The 21,096-nt window shown below is 32.0% G+C and overlaps 3 protein-coding genes across 6 annotated transcripts in view; 2 read left to right on the forward strand and 1 right to left on the reverse strand.

Moving 5' to 3' along the window:
- Window positions 1–21,096, reverse strand: part of LOC126915254 (integral membrane protein DGCR2/IDD-like) — a 45,047-nt gene that overhangs the window by 8,958 nt on the left and 14,993 nt on the right. Inside the window, exon 1 of one of the 3 annotated variants that reach the window (XM_050719753.1) lies at window positions 3,608–3,750. The exons of the other annotated variants lie outside the window; for them this stretch is intronic. The gene's annotated coding sequence lies outside the window, so the exon portion shown is untranslated. Of the gene's footprint in view, window positions 1–3,607; window positions 3,751–21,096 lie in introns of those variants that run through there. 3 annotated transcript variants of the gene reach the window in all.
- Window positions 4,969–7,605, forward strand: LOC126915040 (katanin p60 ATPase-containing subunit A-like 2). Its single transcript, XM_050719336.1, has 7 exons — window positions 4,969–5,135; window positions 5,517–5,587; window positions 5,948–6,148; window positions 6,259–6,520; window positions 6,849–7,017; window positions 7,075–7,187; window positions 7,384–7,605. Exons 1-7 carry the CDS (start codon window positions 5,079–5,081, stop codon window positions 7,603–7,605), a joined length of 1,095 nt encoding a protein of 364 aa, XP_050575293.1. The 5' UTR covers window positions 4,969–5,078.
- Window positions 9,710–10,931, forward strand: LOC126915249 (G-patch domain and KOW motifs-containing protein-like). Of its 2 annotated transcripts, none has more exons than XM_050719737.1 (4): window positions 9,710–9,926; window positions 10,037–10,394; window positions 10,474–10,577; window positions 10,692–10,931. In XM_050719737.1, exons 1-3 carry the CDS (start codon window positions 9,787–9,789, stop codon window positions 10,567–10,569), a joined length of 594 nt encoding a protein of 197 aa, XP_050575694.1. In that variant the 5' UTR covers window positions 9,710–9,786; the 3' UTR covers window positions 10,570–10,577; window positions 10,692–10,931. The 2 variants fall into 2 exon arrangements, with proteins under 2 accessions (XP_050575694.1, XP_050575693.1); XM_050719736.1 differs by having other exon boundaries at window positions 9,772–9,926; window positions 10,474–10,607.

Consider the following 21,096-nt stretch of genomic DNA (forward strand, 5'->3'; position numbering starts at 1 on the left):
TGTAGATGTTGTAAGATATTCAGTACGAGTACTGTGCATTACTGGTATGTACATAATCACGACGAGATAAGGAAGGTACTGTTCTCTATTGCTCATCGCTACCCGTTGCTAGTAGCAACGTACTATGCATATATATCTCGTAAAGATTTTAAATGTAGCCAACGAGACCATTTTTAATATTTGACTATCGTGACCCATTACAGTTTCATCACTTTCAATTAATTGAACACGACCCGCACCTTAAGACTAAAATACACAATATAAGTATGGCACAGAAAATCTTTTAAAATTTACGGACGACTATTTATGGTATTTAAAGGCAGCAAAGATAATAATTAGCTGCGGATTTTCCTCGAATCGTAGCATACAATATGGAATCTGATTATTAAAAATTACAGTGGAAATACAGTGGATTTCCATAAGATATTCGTGCTTGTGGCATTTTGGAAATAAATTCTTAACCCAAATGGACAACCTCGATATTCGAGAAATTTTGTGAAGCTGACATCAATGGCGATATGTACTGTTGTTGTGCTATCATCTCATAGTAAGCTGTATTGATTGCACTTCTATTCACGGAATTGATTTATTCCACACAAAAGTTGACAACAATAATCGAAAAAAGAAAAATATATTACCGCCTTTCACATCAGCATACACAAGCACATAGGATTTCACACGAATATACACACTTGTAAATTCGACGAAACGATCAAATTTAATTATTTTTCGATTTTTCGGGCATCAAGTACTACATCAAACGTTACACATCAAACGTTAAAATACGGCGAGCATACAAAATGTACAAACCACTCTAAATTAATTAACTTTGAACGTTATTGATTAATTAAAAAAAACCACTGTTGCGTTGAGTTTTACATTTTAAAAAGTTGTTATCCGTTTTTGCTTTGTTTAAAACTAAAAATACGACTACGTTCATTGTAAGTCGTAAATATCCCTTTTATTTATTTAAACAAACAGATATTTAAACAAACAATTTATAAATATATAATTTATTTACGTATATTTGTAATATCTGTTTTATAAATTTGTACAACCATTTATCCATTTATCTATTTTATTTGCATATAATTTTTATAGACTTTTTTTGTTTTTTTAAAGAACGAAAAATTGTGATTCTATTTTAAGACATGTCAGGCTGAAGCGATACGCGATATATATTTCTATTCGGATTTCACCGTCGTCGTAACCGATGCTATTGGAAACGTTTCACAATAGACGTCTTAGAAGCGCTTGCAACGTCCGTCATGTGTAAGGCTCTACCACTGAATCGCGGCTGCCATTTAGTGATTAAGGTCGATCACTTAGAGACGTTAATCCGCCATAATGGTGAGCAATACATCGAAGCCATTATTGAAAGCATAGTTACGCTTTAATTTCATCGATCTTATTCACAAATAGAAGTGTACAAATTATAGGATTTCCAAATATTTAGTTTAGTTAAAAGGAGATATGAAAATGACAGGTATATTCAAAGGATAAAACAGAACCGTACGATTGTAAAGTTTCAAATCATTATAACTATTTAAATTTGAAAAATCCTACTATATTTATACAATATATTTTTATTAAGAATGGAAGAAATTTCGAAAAATCCGCCAACAATTTTTGCTGTCGTCTTGAAGCACACCATATGTTAAGCTTCTTCGTCGTTACAAATTTTATCGCGGATGTAACGAATGTTTCGAACATGTAGCACGCACGCGTCAACGCCTACATTTGGATTTTAAATATATGTTTTATGCATTAAATGTATTTGTACTTTCTTGCGCAATTTCTTTTAATTTGTTACGATATGGAGGGTTTAATTACGTTTAAGATATCTATCTGAATCCTTTAAATTCAAAGTTCTTTAAAAAATTACGTTACGTAAAATAATCGTTTTTCCACTTTATTGTATCATAAAATAGTTACTTAAATTCATATTACTTAAAGAATCTTTCTACAGAAAGAATAAAAAAGAATAAAATCCTATATGTTAAATTTTACGTGGTTGATGGAATACATAGCGATGACGAGAACTAACTACAGACAACAAGAAACTATTAGCGAAGGCAACTGGTGACTATGAATGTTGTCTCTATAATATGTGGCGACTAAGGAGAACAACTACCAACTACGGATAACAAGTAACAACCAACTGTCTCGTTTCTAAGAGGCAACTAACTTGCAATTATCCCCCTTTGATGGTTTCTGTAGCGTGATATACGTCTTGAACGTAGTTAAAGAATATGGTCGCTGCTGAATGGCGATTTGACAGCAAGGCGATCCCGCCAGTTCAAAGCTTGACATTGCAAGCTACCGAAAACCATTAATTAACCATCTTGTTATCGAATATCTAGCTTTCAGAAGAACCCTTGTGATATGATATGACGTCATGACATTTTTATGACGAAGATGAACAAACACCGACCTCTAACGAAACAAATTTTTATTAAGTGCCGTATGTGGGTTGCAGGCCGGCCAACCAAGGAAATTTATCGAATGTATAAAGTAAAATATATACGAATATATTCGATATATCATAAAATGCCCGCGTTATATCGTCTAACAGCATAAAGAAAGCTGAATTTAAGGAATTAAAAAATTGAAATACCAATTATAAGAGAGTTAATTAAATTCAAACCTATCGATGGTCTCATAAAGACCTATATTTCCTGGAAATTGATATCTTCCGAATTCTAAATTCTCCTTAGAAAGTATCATAGAGAAAATATGAAACTTGAAAAGTACATCACGCTGATGCCTCGATAAACCGTCGTGTCGATAAATCCATGTGTCCGAGCGATGAATTTTCCCCAAACAACAAAAAACTGAAGGGAAATCTTCTTTGAAGAACGTGACAAGGTAGGGGAAGCGGGAACAATGATCACGCGATAAACTGATGGTTTATGTACATATAGAACGAGTGTTGCGAGAGAATTATCGAGAAACAAAAAAAGAAAAAATAATCGTTGGCCGGCGCGACTATACGCTGTCGACGGGCAAACAGCGACTGAGACTAACTGAAACGAACTCTGTCACAGTATGAGCACGGGCTGCGTTCGCGGGTCGATCGAACACGTTCTGCGCCTCTCCTCGGCACCGGCGTCAAAGCCACCCCCGATGGCTGCAACGCACTGGTGCACTTGCAACATTAACCACTGGTCCTTCCTTTTTCGTGTGATATTATACCAGCATCTGTGATGCCATTTCAAAGACCGCAATCAAAGCATTAAATGCCAGATTAAAGCGACGCGATAATATTACCCCAATATTCGTCCGTAAATGTTACCGTATAGATGTTTAATTAAGCATTATTATGCTTCGAATAATTTACTATCACATGTTCCACAAGAAAACATATGTTTCACTTTTCCCCGTAGTATGATTGTAATTTATAACAAATATTTATAATTTATAATTTAAAATATTTATAATTCATTGAAAGTATCTTCCTGTCACGATTATAGGCGTAAAATGTCAAATTAAAAGTAAAAAATTAAAAACATATGGTATCCCGAAACCAAACGTACGACATGGCGAATCACGATGATACGATAAAAATTGATCTATGTCTTGATTTATTCAAACAGAACGAACTTACTCGAACTTTTCCAGAATAAACGATTTATTCGATAATATCCGTCACCAGCTTCTCTTCAATCAACGGTAACAACTGACACCGAAAGCTCGAGAGACCCGAACGGTGAGACGTACCCAGAAGCAATGCGGTTACCTGGGCAAAGAGTCCCAAAGACTAAGGACGTGGGAAATTTCGAGAAACGGAAATGGAAACTGGAGTGGCGCGTCAATCAGCACTGACGGAAACTAATAAAAATGGAAAAAACCAAACTAATTCGTTTCACAAATTATTAAAACGATATTATTCAAAATTTCACTTGATTTTCTCACTGCACACGTCAATATTTGTCGAAACATCAATATTAAAAAGTTAATAAAAAAAATATCCTCTTTCTTCATACCTGTCTTTCTCCCGGGCGGCGAAGGAATACTAGAATGTTCGAGAACAACGGATACTTTTTGATTTTATCTCAATATCAATTTCAATCTTTTTAAACGAAATATAATGTTCTTCGTTCGATGCTAAAGGAAACTGAGAAGAAACGTCGAAAATTCATTAATAAAACGAATTTCCTTGTTTCTGTGAGATAATAAACTTGATATACGTATTGATTTTTAAAATCAATATAGCTAACCAATGGGCACACTTTTAACAAGGCTGATGGAACGTACCAAAAATCTTTCAAGGTGGTCTTGGCAACGGAAGAGTCGAAAATATGAGAATTATAAATGAAAAATTCCAATATTTTACAGCTGGCAACGATAAAGAACTCCAGATATTCTCCTAATTAATTTACAACAAATTCGCGTATATGATCGATAGCTGACGTCATTGTGTCCCACAGCTCTTGTAAAACGATAAGAATTTCCTGGAAAAGCTTGTAACCACGAAATGAAAAAGATGATAAAACTTCTAACAAGAGTACTGAGACGAGCAACTTTGTACTTACCCCTTCGGAGTAGGGAACGTGATTAAACGTCCGCGAGTTCGAAACTTTTGTAAGTCACTGCACGGCCGCTGCTTATGGTGGAAATGTAATAGATATAAGTACAGAGCGCGTGAGCGAACTAAAAACGCGATATAGGGATAAAGAGAGAGACCGTTCCGTCCTTCTCTAAAGCCCGCGTACTTGTACCGGAAATATGTAACAACGGTAAACGAGCGCCGTCAGTGTCCACTAGTGTGCATGCCTGATTAAACAAGGACAGAAAATGCTTATATATAGCCTTCTCTTTCTATTTCCATGTCGTATCCATCTTACTATATAGTAGACAGGACTCGACTGTTCCATCATTATATTCGCACCCTGCTTATGTGTGCGAACAAATCGTTCGTCTCCTGTTTGATGCTCAATTTTCAACGGAGTTGAAGGGAAACTTTATAAGAGAAAGAAAGTTACGGATTGTCTCAAAGTGATAAACGAAAATTCTCGTAACTATCGAAAAACGATAGTCAATACAAGGATATCATTATCACATTTAAAACTATCACAATGAACGGTGAATCATCGCAGCAAGGTACCACAAATAAGATATCTCAATCTAAAGAGGTAAGGAATATTCTAGATTTTGCACTTTGGAACTTCCATGACAGTCATGAGTGTGTTTTGTCATTGATATGCCATATTGCGTTTTTCACAATTGTTGTTCATTTTTTGATTGATTTTATATCTATGATTTGTATTTGATTTTGTATCTATGATTTTTTCTTTCTATAATTCTTATAATTATTGTCAATAATTAATTATTTATAACCATTTACGCTGTATTATATATCATTAAGATTTATCTTTGCGCGTATCAAGATAGTAGATAACAAAATTATGTGTAACAAATTTATTAAACTCGCAATGTAACAGAAAATTGCATGAAAATCTTTATATTATTAATAATTATTGTTAATAATAAAAAAAAAATAAATGTCGCATTAGGAGGAGAGTCATACTTCGGAACGTAATCGGAACATATTGTACCTTATATGTGATTATTTGGAACGCAATGGGTGAGTACATTGCAATTTAGATATCTTCTTAGTTGCAATTTTTTTCGAATAATATCGGTGACCAATCGAAATAGAAATTAGTGCGGAAAGAGGGGAAGGAATCAAAATTTGAAAATCGACATCGGTAACTCGGTTGTTATAGAATAACTCAATCGATAACGTAGATAAACTAGTTATAAATGAAAATATATTTAAATTCAAACTTTAAAAATTAGAAATTAAAAAGCAGAAGGATAGAAATAGAATAGATAGATAAATAGAAAGGATAGAAATAAAACAGTTGTCCCAATTGATGATTATCGTATAGTGTGTACTCATAGCATAAAATTTGTTCAATGAATTAAAAATTATATTTTTTAGATATGTAGACATTAGCGATGTATTAATCCGGGAAGCTCGTCTATCTCGGAAATATCGAGTCTGCGACAACGTCAATTTGGAAATTATTCTTAGAGAATATGAAAATTATTACAAGATGAAATTCCAAAAATATCCTATATTGTGCAAGAAAATAACTGAAAAGGAAATAAAGACGAGGGAAATGACAAATGCGAACAAAGTGTAAGAATTTAAATTATTTAACACTATTCAACTTTCTCAACGTATTCAACGTATCTATTACAATATCATTCAATCTTCAAAGAAGTAGTAAAACGTGTCAAATCTGTTAGCAAACAAACGAGAAGTGAGTCTGTATCTGGGTCTGTGGAAGGGAGGAATGCACAACAGAAGATGAGGGGTGATGCTACGGATGATATTAATCTTGCAATGACAGTGATACCAATTTCTGCCAATGAAAACTATGGATCTTCATCACAAGAGCTATTTAACGTCTCAATGGAACAATTCAGGCAATCAAAGATATCAAACTGTGCTCGGCACCTTTATATAGACAATCCAGAATTGCAGAAGATTGCTGAAGACATTTTATCCGTAAGTTATTTTCAATTAATATACGTATTGTAAAGCTTTTTAAAAATAAAATACCTATCCTTGGATAAACAATATCCAACAAATGTATTGTTGTATATATCCACTGTATATCCAACAAATACCTTGGATAAACAATCCACTGTATATCAATATCCTACAAATGTATTGTTGTATATATCCACTGTATATCCAACAAATACCTTGAATAAACAATCCACTGTATATCAATGACACAGGGATTTCAGTAAAGCTTTAAATAATGAATTACATAACACTCAAGGAAATTAATACGGAGATTATGCACCATTTCATCTTTGTATTGTCGCAGGAAATCATACTGAAAAAATTTAATGTATATTGGGACAACATTGCAGGCCTAGAGGAATGTAAATCTGCCATTAAGGATGCCATTGTGTATCCCCTTAAATACCCTATCTTGTTTAAAGGCCCATTTGCTCCCTGTAAAAGTATTCTGCTATATGGACCACCTGGTACAGGTAAGATACTCGTATTTCTTTCATTCCCATACATGTTTACAAGCAATTATGAAATAGGGAAGACGATGTTGGCGAAGGCAGTCGCAACAGAATGCCAATGCAACTTTTTTAACATAACGGCCAGCTCATTGGTGGACAAATGGAGAGGTGATTCCGAGAAGTATATCCGTGTAAGTTGATTTCCTTTGTCTATGAAGAAGAGATTCTAGGTTTAAAAAGATTTGTTTTTATTTGTCGTCATTCATATATAAATAGAATAGTTGTTTGGAAAACGAAATGATATTACGTTCGTGATGAAACAATGAATTTAAGGAATTTTGAATATAATATTTAATAAATAATAAATACATTTGTTAAACTGAACAGGTTTTATTTGAACTTGCCTATAATAATTCGCCAACAATTATTTTTATCGACGAGATTGACTGCATAGGAACAAATAAAAGAGTAAAGTATACATTGTCTAAATTTGCAAAGACATTCAGATCAGAACTTCTTTTTAGATTGGATAAATTAGTAATTAACAGAAATTCTGATGTAGTTCTTTTAGCCGCATCTAATTGCCCTTGGTATGTATATCATTTATAGCTATTTCAATGTTTTCTAAGTAGAAAATATCTTAATATCATAATTATTCATTATCTTAATCTTAATTATTGTGTTGTTCGGAATATTCCTTCGTTATTATTAATATAACAGAACAATAATATTTATTGTAAATATATTATTAGGGATATTGATGCAGCATTACGCAGACGCCTTGAAAAGAATATATACGTATCATTACCAAACGAAGTTACTCGATTTGATATGTTCAAATTATACCTTAGCAACCGATTATTAGAGAATATGGATATTGTGAGTCACATAATAAAATCTACTGAAAAATATTCTTGTGCGGATATAAAATTGCTTTGTACGCAAGCATGGCAGCTAGAAATGAATCCAATGTTTAAAAGACTTGAAGAAAGAGAAACATCTATTACGACTTTGAAATATGAATTAAAGAATTATAAAATAATAGCAAAATTGTTAAAAAAAATGTCACCTACAGTTACGAATGTGGATAGATATGAAGAGTGGAAAAAATGTGTATGCCAAGACAAGATATTTTAAAAAATATAAATGGTTATCATATAAAAATATAAAAATATAAAAATATAAAAGTATAAAAATATAAAAATATAACTCTAATCAATACTAAAAAATAACGCTCTTGAATTATTTAATCTCGTGCAAAAGAATTACTATAACTTATTACGCTTTGCGCTTTCAATAGTCAATCAACAGAGTTCAGTCTAACGAAGAAGTTCCCTCCTACGCTAACGAACTGTCCTGTTTTTGCGTCCAGGCTTTCAGGACATAAATTAAAATATCGTACATAGGCACAGCGTAACAGCGGCTTAAATTTAAGTTACAATAATAATCTTAAAAAAAAAAAAAAAAAAAAAAAAGAATGTAATAATGCATGGCTATGTCGTACCGTCGCGTATCGGTACTTTTGCCTGTATCCACCCTACAATCAGAATTCAGCGTTTATTCTGGAAAAAAATCATGTAAAAAAAAAAAATATGTAAAAAACCTGGAATTAATAAACAAAGATTTAAAAAAATCAACAATTAAACAAGGGATTGAGATGACCAACCCCGGTCACGCTGCGAACTTCGAACGCGGAAGAGTGGAGCCGTGGCCATGATGGGTGATTCCAGGAATCGGTCGCGTATGGCAGGATCTGCCATGCTTTACCGATCCCAGCCGCGCCGATTTCCGTCAACAGGCACAGTAACGGAGATATTTGGAACAGAAGCAGCCGCATATTCGTCTATCTGAAATTAAAGAGATGATTTCATGTAGAAGATACAAATTCGTTCCCTGATATTGAAATGCCGAACACGAGGAAAATGAGACATGCAAATGACAAAGTCGATGACCAATAGGAAGATGACATAAACAATTGTAGATTGCAAGGAAAATTTTGAAAAATGATACGTGTTCTAATAATAGAATATAAATGATAAAAAGGAGAATGTAATTGCCATTCTTCTATGTATTTTAATTTATGAGACGTAACTTCTGAATGACCTGTAATAGCTTTAAATACATTTACTGGAACTGGCCAAGCATAGAAAAAGGAGGCTTAAAAGAGAAAAAAAGGGAATAGATGAAATCGTAAATTATCAGTCTAAATGATAATGTGAAACCATGAAAGCACCACTATGAATATAAAATGATCCGCACTACTATCTACTTCATAGTATACTCTATACGTTTAAAATGCTTCATTAGAAGCTTAAATCTATCAAAATACAGCTCCTAGGGAAATGTAAACTTTCACATGAACACATAATATCGATTTTCTGATTGAAACGTATAGGCAGATATATACTAGCATAAACCACCTTCGGCATTTGGCTGCATGGTGCAGCACTACTCTCTCTGGGATATCCTAGCCATTTTCGGCATTTGGCCGTATGGTGTAGCACTAGCTCTGTAACATAGAAAACCATAGGCGTCAGTTCTTGTTATTTCCTCTCTGATATATGTTTACTTTAATGTCACTTATTCAGGCGCTTGATATATTGTCGGAATGAAATTTTAGTAATGTGCAAGTAATTTTGAGTAGATTAATAAAGTATAATAAGATATTAGATTCATGTATGTACATTACATATTAACGAAATTGAAACTATGTTTTCAAGTGACATCAATCTTTATGTCTAGTATATACATGTGTATTGATCTATAAGTCAGTGTTAAAATAACAAATAAATGGCAGAAGAAGGAAAGAAGATTTCCTTCGGTTTTGCGAAATCTATTAAGAAACCTGTGTTAAAAAATGCTATTCCACAAGAAAAAAAGAAAGTTGATTACATTGAATGCCTTGATGAGAAAGGTATTAAAGTAATAGGGTGAGTTCAAAAAGTAAAATTTTTAATCAAGAAACATATAACTTCAACCTATCCTATAAAAATCACCAATAGCGGAATATATATATTTGAAAACAATTTTTTTATTTCAGTGAGGAAGAAAAAAAAGATGAACCTCTAATTATTCCATTACTAGGTTCAAAAACCTGGCATGATAGAATTGTTAATAAAATAGATGCAAACATTTTCCTTCCGAAGGCAGATAAGGAAAAGGTAGGAGACGCTAGTGTTAACGAGGCAAAATCAAAGCTATCTAATGGAAAAACATCGCCAATAATATCAATAAAGAAAGAGCCAGTTGAAGATAGTGAAAATAAAGTTGTTACTTTAGAAGAGCAAGCGACAAAGGAAATCATTGAGGAACTTAAGTCAAAGAATAAATATGAAACTAAAACAAATGATTTAACTTTACCTTTAGTAGAAGATGAATCATTAAGAGGCAAAGAACAGGTACGTTATCAACATATTGATGTGCGATGCACAGATGTGTTACATTTGCATATTATAAATATCGTTTTGTATTTTTCAGTCTACGTTAGAAGATTATGAAAAAATTCCTATTGATGCTTTTGGTGTAGCAATGTTACGGGGAATGGGATGGCAACCAGGAAAGGGAATTGGTTGAAATGAAAAGTATGAATTTTACTCTGGATTAAATTAATTGTATGTATTTAATACATCACTTTTTGGAAAGTAAACAGAGAACATCATTTTTTATTTCACAATCGTTCATTCTAACTATTACAGATTAGTAGCAGCTGTCATACCAGAATTACGACCAAAAGTAGCATCGCAGAAGAAAAATACAGATTCCAAAAAAGAAGAGGAAGAAGTTAAAATCGAGAAAGGAACACTTGTGAAAATTATAGCTGGAAAACAAAGTAATAATTATAGTCAAATAGAAGGATTCGATGATGATGCTGGAAGGCTCATAATAAAACTAGCTCTTGGTGGAAATATAATATCTGTAAATGAATTTATGGTACAGCCAGTGACTAAATCAGAATATTCTAAGAACTCAAAAGTTCAAAGTTAATATGAAGTGTTAGTTTTTCATTAAGGGACTTTTAAGAAAATAAATTTGAATTGACATATACGTATAAAGACATAATCGGACATGTAGAAAAACTAATTCAAGAGTACCTGTAAGTGTGTTGTTGCATGCAATTTTTTAAAGGTCCCTTCTATTTTTATACAAAATATGATAAATGTAGAGGTTTTAGCTCTCAGTATTTTATGGGGTTAATTTCAGATACAAAAAAGTATGAGGAATATAAGGACAAGGAATCCAAGGGACTCGAGCAAAAGATGGATAGAAAAAGATCAATGTCCCCTGACCCCGAAGACGGTGAAGATGGTGACAAAAGTAGTAATAAAAGAAAGAAAATCGGAAGTACGATGCACAATAAGAACAAGTATGATAAAGTGGGGGATAAAAAATCAGAAAGACGAAAAAGGCGCTCCGAATCTAATGATGACAGCGATAGTGATTCTGAAAAGAAGAGACGGAGAGAAAGAAGTAACTCTAATAGGAACGATTCTTATAAATTAAAAAGATTGAAAAAGTCAAAGAAACATAAGAAGCACGATTGTTCATCTGAAAGATCAAGTAAAAAACATAAAAAGAAAGACAAAGAAAGAGAAAACGTTAGAGATAAGAAACCCAGAGATTACGCAGACAGAAAGAAACACAAAAGACGAGAAAGATCAAGATCTCGATCATTTAGTAGGCAGTAATATTTTCCAGGAACGTATTCGGTCACTTTACTTTCAAGATAAATTGTACAATTTTATTTATACAGATTTTATAATAAAGTGTATTTTTACAAAATATTATATTTCTTTTCTTACCCTTAACTGAAAATTACATTTAATTATAATATGTAATAATGTTTACAATTACATCAAAGTTAATGTCCTAAACTTTATCAATAATTATTAAAAATCCCCGCGTATTGTTTACGTAATGTTGATATCGAGTAGTAACATACATAACCTCAAAGAACATTATGATACTTACGAACATCGCTAAACAAGTAGTGCGAACGATGTCGAGTAAGTATTCACTATGTATAAAGTATTTATAGGTAAAAAGTATGGGAAATATATAACCGAGTGTATTTAACTTTTCCAACATTTTAGCATTTCGCTTGGCGTTGGTACAACTTCAAGTAAATGAAGTAAAAAGCAAAAATGTAGAGCGGGCAGTTTCCTACATTTCCAGCGCGAAAGAGCATAATACTGATATTATCGCTCTTCCTGAATGCTTTAATTCACCATATGGAATACGTAATAATTTGTTTCTTTTTCTAATAATTTATTATATGTATAACAACTATATAGAAAAAAGTAAAAGTAGACAAATTACCTTATCGTTTATACTTCCATAAAGATTGTGAATTGACTCGAGAATATAGAATTTCCCCACTTTTATGATTATCGTGATTTTTGTATAAATATATTTTTTAAGATACTAATAATTAGGTATTTATAAACTAGTATTATCAATTATTTTGTATTTATAATTCCACCTATAGTAGTTAAAAATTAAAGTTAGTTAAAATCTAACTTTATGTTTCAAAAAGTACTAGCAAAGTCGTTAAGTAACAAGTCACTGGTACTAACCCAAATAGCATGATTGTAATTAAACAAACATTTCTAAATATTCATTTTTCATCTTGAACCTGTAGAAACAATTTATTATATGTACTATTATCTAAGTAATTATATATTTAAGTAAATCGAAATATAAAATTTAGTTATTTTAATAATTTAAAAAATAAAAAATTGACAAGCATTTCAACCTAATTTATAGTTGGAACAAAGGACAGTTATTTTTCATTAATTGAAATATTGCAATGCAGAATAGTTTCCAAAATACGCCGAGAGTATTCCTGATGGTGAAACGAGCGTTGCTTTATCGAAGACAGCTAAGGAAAACAGCATTTATGTAGTTGGTGGTACGATACCTGAAATAGAGGGCGATAAATTGTACAATACCTGCTGTACTATTTGGGGTCCCGATGGAACTTTGATAGCAAAACACCGGAAGGTAAATAATATACCTCCATGTGGCTTTGAAATTGAAAATATCGGGGTGGAGAAAGTGACTCTATCTAGGAATAATTTAGGAATATACATATGTACATACGTGTACTATAACCAATTCTATAATTTAAAAAATATGTTATAGGTTTATAAAATACGTTTTGATACGAGAAACATACATTTTTGTCGTAATATAATATATAAGTTTTTGTACAATATATTTGTTTTGTAATATAAATTTTTCACATACGAAAAAACTTATTTTTTCTTAAAAAATATTCCTTCTCAAATATTATTAAATGATAAAACTTTTTAATAAAAGAAAGTGATAAAAACGCTGTCAGTTATTAAATAAAAAACAATTAAAGTTTAAAAGTTCGTAACATTGATGTTAAATTACAAAAGTTACAGCAATAGAGTTAGCAACTATATTTTTATGTTATTAGATACATCTATTCGACATCGACATTCCCAACAAGATTACTTTCCGAGAGAGTGATTCACTCAGTCCTGGTGATTCCCTAACAATGTTTGATGTGAAGGGCTGGAAAATAGGTATTGGCATTTGCTATGATATCAGATTCGAGGAAATGGCACGCATTTATCGGAACAAAGGTACAGTAGCTTAATCGAACAATACTTAACTAGCAGGAAAGTAACTATCTTTCTTAAATATATTCTATATAAAATATAATCAATATAATCTGTAACTCTGTATAAAAAGGAGCTTAATTTAAAAAACCAGTATATTCGCTGAAAATGAAATAAATAAAAGAATTAGAAGCACGACAAGAGGACTGTTCTCGCATATTCATAAATTATGGAATGTGGACTGTGCACCTACAAAGTTAACTAAGATTCAGTGGTCTCATATTTCCCGTTTCTCTGTGTTAGGTTGCCAAATGCTGATATATCCGGCGGCATTCAATATGACCACTGGACCACTGCACTGGTCATTACTTCAGCGTTCCAGAGCGAATGACAATCAATTATACGTCGCCTGTATATCACCGGCTCGTGTTCCTTCAGCAAGTTATGTCGCATGGGGACATACACAGTTGACAAATCCCTGGGAGAAAATCCTTTATGATTTGGAAACTCGGGAAAATATGATGGTCACCGATATCGGTAATTTCCAGCTTAACATTAAAAGCGAGAAATCCATGATGTAATTAACTTTTAGTCTCGTTGGTTTATCGTTTTTCTTTTCTCTCAGATTTGAAAGTTGTTGAGGAAGTAAGGGCTCAGATACCTACATTTTCTCAAAGACGTACGGATTTGTACGACACTGTCTATAAAAAGGAGTAACTCTACACTGAAACAGAAAATGTTTTCTTATAATATTTCTACTACAATACCGTTTTTTTTTTTTTTTTTTTTATGAATTATTACTAATTACTTATCATTTGTACTAAATGAATAACTCAATTAAGAAAACCAAAATGTTATAAATGATAATCTGTATATCTTGTGTATCAATATGTAACTGGATATTGTAATAATATTGGAATGTCTTTGATCAGGGATATGATAAAGAACACGCGAAGACTACATTCTTTTGAACATCTTTAATATCCATCATTTATAACATTAAACATCTTTTTAAATATTTAGATAGATTAATACGTAACTCTTTATATATATAAACATTAATTTGCAGTTACAAGCTTAGAGAAATTGGTCGATTAATATTTATAGATCGGCTGTCTTGATGAAAGGCTTAAAGAAAGCAAAAACATAACAATGTCGCAAATATAATTTATAGTTTAACTTCTTTCTTGTATCTGTCTGCCTTTCACGATGTTTTACCAATTACAATAAGTAATTTCGACTTCTTTGCGCTCCGTTTTAACGCATTCGAGACGGAAAGAAATTCATATCAATCAGTAGGCATAATATATATATAACTGTACATAATACATTATAGTATAACATAGTATATAATTTTATATTTTAAAAACATGAGGCATAAAATTTAAGATTGTCATCGATTTAAAATTAAAATATGAAAAGGATATTCCAGAGAGAGAAAAGCACAGTATCATTCTAACAAAACATTCAGATCGTACTGACACCCAGGAATCGTATTACAATAAAATCTCGGTCTCGAATGAATTAACATGAACGATTAACATGAAACACACTTGCGGCTTAAACACCTTCGATATCGAGGAAATTCAAACTTTACAAATAAAAGCAGCCTGTTCCTCTTTCCACCACAGACTCTCATACCATATCCGCTCTTATCCAGGCTTTTACTTGAAATCTCTGTCTATTTACAATTTAAATTTACCCGGACCACTCGTTGAATCGGCAGCCCTTTATAAATATATAATGAACCCAGAACATATACCTGTGCCCCTAGCTGGTATCAGCTCTAGTAACGTTCATACCGGAACTTTCATACGACGCCAATTTGTCACGCATGAACATCGATTCTTTCAGGGGTCACGGCTTTATGGGATTATATCCTTTAAAGTAATTAAAGTGATACTAATGATACAGAATTTTTTACAAATATTTAATATGTCCATAAAATAGGAAGTTTCGTGCTCTCTTATTTTATATTAATTATAAATTAATAAGTTTTACATTTGTTATCTATAGATTTAATAAATTATTAAAATTCCATGAAGACATATTCTGGAACACATTAGAAGATTTTGCTGTAATTTACAACAGATGCTCCGAGTACGAACAGGCAGTAGACGAACAAATAGAAATTCAGGCTATTGTGGTAGTATAGCTCACGTGGGATTTTAAGCTCGAATTGGACTTAAACGTTACGATCGTCGTGAATAATTACGATATATATCCTGTACGACGAGCAGAGAATCTTAAATTATTAACGGCAATTCCTTTGTGCAAAGTGCAATTTTATTAACGGCCTGTAACGAATGAACGGCTCGTTTTGAATAAAGTTTACATTTAGAAAGTAAACACAGAAACACATTTTAAGAAACTAAGATATCGAGTTCTACTTGTAAACATCAAGTGCTCTTCGTTTGAGAAGATTACGAGTCTCTTCTTCGATAACGACATTAATTAAGAAGTTTCGATACCGTTTATGACATTAAGATCTCATTAGTAAAGTTATATCATTAAAATCCTACTGTTCCTAGAGAATATATATAGTTAAAACTTCCAGAGGATCAACAGGTAAAGATATTGTTGATAAAAGCATTGTTAGTGACAACTGACTGTAATCGATATCTGCTGGGTGAAGTTGTGTGTTCTGAGAATCTGTGTTAATGCAAGGATTCTGTTACAAATCATCGACTAAAGAGCCACCGGGCACGTCCGACCGATCGATCGATACCACGAACCTTGAATGAATTAACGCTCAAGGTGGAACGGATTTAATAGATCGGGTGTTAGTGTAATTTGACACTTTGTTTACACTTGCTTTATGCAAACAAAGTTTGTTGATGTTCCGAACTCGATGGTTATAAGATCTTATTGAAACTCCAGTATTTCACCCGCACGGTACGACACTTTGTTGATGATTGTCCTTGTATGTTGTTGATACTCCCCATCAGCCGTTAAATTTTGTTCGTCTATCGTACTTTTCTAGTCAGAGGTTTTCCCTGATGTTTTTCCCTACTGTCTAAGTCATCAGGTTTGCAGCTCGGGGAGGACAGATAATTCGGAATTTCCCAAAGGAAGGAGAGGTGTCGTCCGAGCCATAAAGGGACGGTCACTCAAAATGCCGAATAGATTCATTTAAATAATTATGAGAAACAAGTAAGTTTTGTAACCACAAGTTTTCAAATGTTATAGTTTGAATCTGTTCTTATAATTTTAAAAAGACCTTACAGCCAGGATCTCTAAAGAATTCGATGAAAATTCTCATGAGACATCAATTGAAACAATTAAACGCAACAGAGAATGGGTATAATCATATAATTCCTCCCCATTTCAAAATTCATTCATATACATCGATGTTTCTTTTCATATTTGTTTTATGTGTGAAGAATACGTATTTATTGGCATCAAAATATTTTCCGTTTCAATTCCTGGTCATTTTAGATCGAAACTTCCAAATATCGTTGATTAAAAATTTTTTAATTTTTAAAATGAAAGGCACTAATTAGAGGACAAAAAGTTGTTTCAATTATTTGAACATTCTGCTTCATTCCTACAATAACATATTTTATTTTAAATGAAAACAAGAAACAATACTATTGTGTATAAGTTTAACGGAGTGACACAGGTGATTTGTAGCTAACACTGTAGCTAACATAGTTTCTGCAATATACCCTCTAATCGAGTAGAAACAAGGGGATTTTAGAAATTTCTATTAACCGACAGTATTGTCAACAAGTTTTAACAATGACTGAAGGTTGCAAAATTAAATATAAAATGATTTATTAATAGCATATGCAGTGTTAAATTTGTAAATAAGCAGTTTATCTTTTAAGAATAACAAAGACACCAGAAAATAAAGATAATATTCTAATTATATTGCAAACTAACGAATAATGTAAAGAATTTATTTTTGTTATCTATATCACAGATTTTAGGTAAAATATTAATTTACTTATTACTAGGAGATTGAATTTGAAATATAATTATAATTTATAAGGGACACCTTTAAACTAGCAGATATTTGGTAGCAGTTCTCTAGCCTTTGTACAATATAACACAGTTCGGTTTAATTGAGTTTAATCCCTTTGACCAGCCAGTTTCCAATTTCATTAATGGCATAATCTCCTGACAATTTCATACCCTTCAAAAGAAACACGATTTTCTATTATTGTTTTACAATCGCGGAATATGATCAGTGTTTCAATTAAGCTCCACTGTTCTAATTTCCCGTCTACGCACGATGTGGGTACACCGTTTTTTTGTTGTTTTTAGATACAAGTGACGAGAAATTATGAAATGATATTTTAAATTTAAACTGATTTCATTCATCGATTTATTGTAGCGACAATGGTAACTTGTTTAAATAAAGATTTTATAAATAAAATATTTAAGGTCTAAAATAATAAATTGACACATGTGAAAACATTAAAGCTGTTATCCTTATTCATGGTCTTGTTGCAACGTGTTTAACGAGCGTAACGTAGGCGTGAAAACGAAAACGTTGAGACTCTTGTGGCGTAAAAAGACTGAATTCCTCATAAAAATACAAGAAACGAATACAAGAAACGTGCACATGGTTTATTCTCGACCTTGGATACGTAAAACCAAAAAAAAAAAAAAAAAAAAGAAAAAGAAAGAAAAAAAAAGAAAAAAAAAGAAAAAAGAAAAAAGAAAAAGAAAAAGGAACAAAAATTTTTATTGGTTTATTAACGAAACCCATTGTATCATTTTTACTACTCTATATAAAACGTAGAATCATATACTGACGAATGTTATTTCGAATTTCTAACTTCAGAACGATAATTACATATTTGTAATTACCAATACGTGGTAGTAGCATTAAAAATACGGAATATTCAACGAGATGAAATATAGGTAAGGTATTTAAAAGAAAAAAGATTGAAACGTTCGATGTAAAACGATGAAATTAAATGATTGGATTTGAAAACTTGATTCGGTTTAATAAGTCGATGAAAAAAGTATTCATCCTATGAAAAAAGAATTCATGTTCCTGTCGATATATCAACGACGCGCGCCGTTACTTCCGACTGCTCTGCAATTCAAATGCAGTACTCGAATATACATGGCGAAAGAAATGGAAATTGAGCAATTTAAGGGAACGAATTACTCTCGCGTCCGCGTAACTTCAAAATGTTTCACGTGTCCGTGTTTGTGAAACGAAATTCGTCGTTGTCCAATTAACACGCTTGCAGATGCTACATTCACTTTGTTGCATATAGGGCTTAAATATATGAACAAATAGAACGGAGCAACTGTCATTAGCGTAATTTTAACGCGTTAAAATAAATTAATACATAATTTCGTCATTTACGTTTATTACGTTGGTCTACGTTTTTTCATCTACGTCATCTACGGCATCTACGCGAATCTTATTAATTACGTCTTTGGCAGTGTTCGTTGCTATAAATGAAACTTAATAGTTGTTGAAACCGCTCGAAAGTCGTGTTCCTAAATCATTCCCTCGTCTCGTATCGTGTTCATCAAATGGAAAAGGAGATTGTGTTTTAATGAAATCGCTTGTTACTATCAATCTTGCTGTGTCACTCGCATAGGAGAAGAAAGTGAGGAAGGAGAAAAAAATTAAGGTAAGGTCATCAATGAGCAAAATGTTTAATGTAATTAAAATTGTAATTAAAATTGAGTCCGCTGCAACCCTCATGACATTTAAAATTCCATACGTATATTGTTATACGTAACATTGCCATATTAAATATATTCGATCAAACAGGTATGTTCAATAAACATTCGATCTCGTTCCCTGAAAGCTGTTCCTGGATATCTGGTTGGATACTTTGCGCACGGAAATACAGAGTGTCAACAGTAACAAACCCTCTATGTAGTGTTTTTGCTTTGCTCTTTTGAACAGGTAGATAACATTTTGCTTCGAAAAACGGATATATATTCCACGGATATGCACATACAGAGTATGTGTATAGATATACACATTGATATACACCTTTGTACAAAGTGTCAAAAAAGTATTTATCGCGGTTTTTTTTCAAGCCATTCTACACCTTCGATTTGATGAAAATTGGTTAAATAAGTGTAGCGCAAAATTGATCTTGACCACAATTTTCAGTGTCAAATTGTTTTTCTATTGCATCATATAGTGCTCATTAGAAAGGAGAGTTCCGTTCTTTTAGCAAAAATGTTTGAAATTTCATTAATACTTAGACTGATTAGATCTTATTCATATTTTAAGGTCAAATATGGAATACAATAACATCAATACTAATATCTACTTTTTTGTGCGAATTACTTTATATTTCAATCTTCCTTGATATGCAGTGACAAGCAAAAGTGTAAACACAGCCCGTTGATTTTACGTAAAAAGCGAATGTCGAAGGTATAATGAGAAAAGAGCATTATTATTTGAAGAGCATTCCACAAAATAATTTACCTAAATAGTAGTTAATTCTATTGGATATAATAAACGTGAAGTAGTACTAGTGGACGAAATACTATGTTGAAACCTTGATTCGACGAGTATAATTAATGTGCAAAACTGTAAACATGGTTTGAGATGTCCATTTTTGTAAAATGTTTTGTACATTATTAATGTTAATGAAAATTAACTATTACATTTCGTTAATAATAACTTGTAGTTATTGTAGTACTGTTACCTAATCTTTACCGATCACTTGAAAAATTAGTCTTTTACATTTATGTGTTTACTTTTTTCGCTCGTCACTGTACATGTTTAAGTCAGATATGAAATATCTGGCGTATTCCAGCGGCTTTCATTAAATCTAAGATGTTGATATCCTTAATATTGAGAATGTTGTTAGTAAAGTAACTATTTCTATCCAAAAACAAGATATCTTTGAGACAACGTGAATTTTCGTTCCAATTTTCTTAACTTACAAGTATAAAATTTTCATCGCATGATACAATCTATCCTACAAAGTTCTGGCACACGACGAAGCTGAGAACATAGATCTTCTTCAAATATTATTTTTCTCACTGCTTCGTGTGGAATTTCTACTCGACGAGATGTTATTAAACGCTCAAAAGCTTATTATTAAACGATAACATACTTTTTCCTACATGAATGAACATGAAAGACGTCGAGTGAGGAATTAGAACAATTGTGGATGGTTGGAAACTATTATGCTGCGGTCTACCATTCGTTTTTGCCTATATATACCACGGAACAAAGGATAATTTTCACCGAATTCATGCAGAGCAGATTTTCTAAGTTTTACTGTATATGATTACACCAATTATATTATATTATGTTATTACGATGTTATCTAATTAATTGTTGTCTATTTGTTTTGATACTTATATTAACCATTATTTATAACATAATATACTAGATACAATTAGTATACACAATTAGTATAAGGATTAGTATAAGAAATTTTAAACAGCTTTTTTCAAAAGAACGAATCATTTACGATCCAGGGGTTTTCTAGAAGAAGAGAAACTTTCGTTTCTCGTGATGAGTACTTTATGATGCAATAAAAAATTTTGTCTGAAAATTATACTCAAG

This window comes from Bombus affinis, chromosome 4, assembly GCF_024516045.1.
Source record: "Bombus affinis isolate iyBomAffi1 chromosome 4, iyBomAffi1.2, whole genome shotgun sequence".
Taxonomy (NCBI): domain Eukaryota; kingdom Metazoa; phylum Arthropoda; class Insecta; order Hymenoptera; family Apidae; genus Bombus; species Bombus affinis.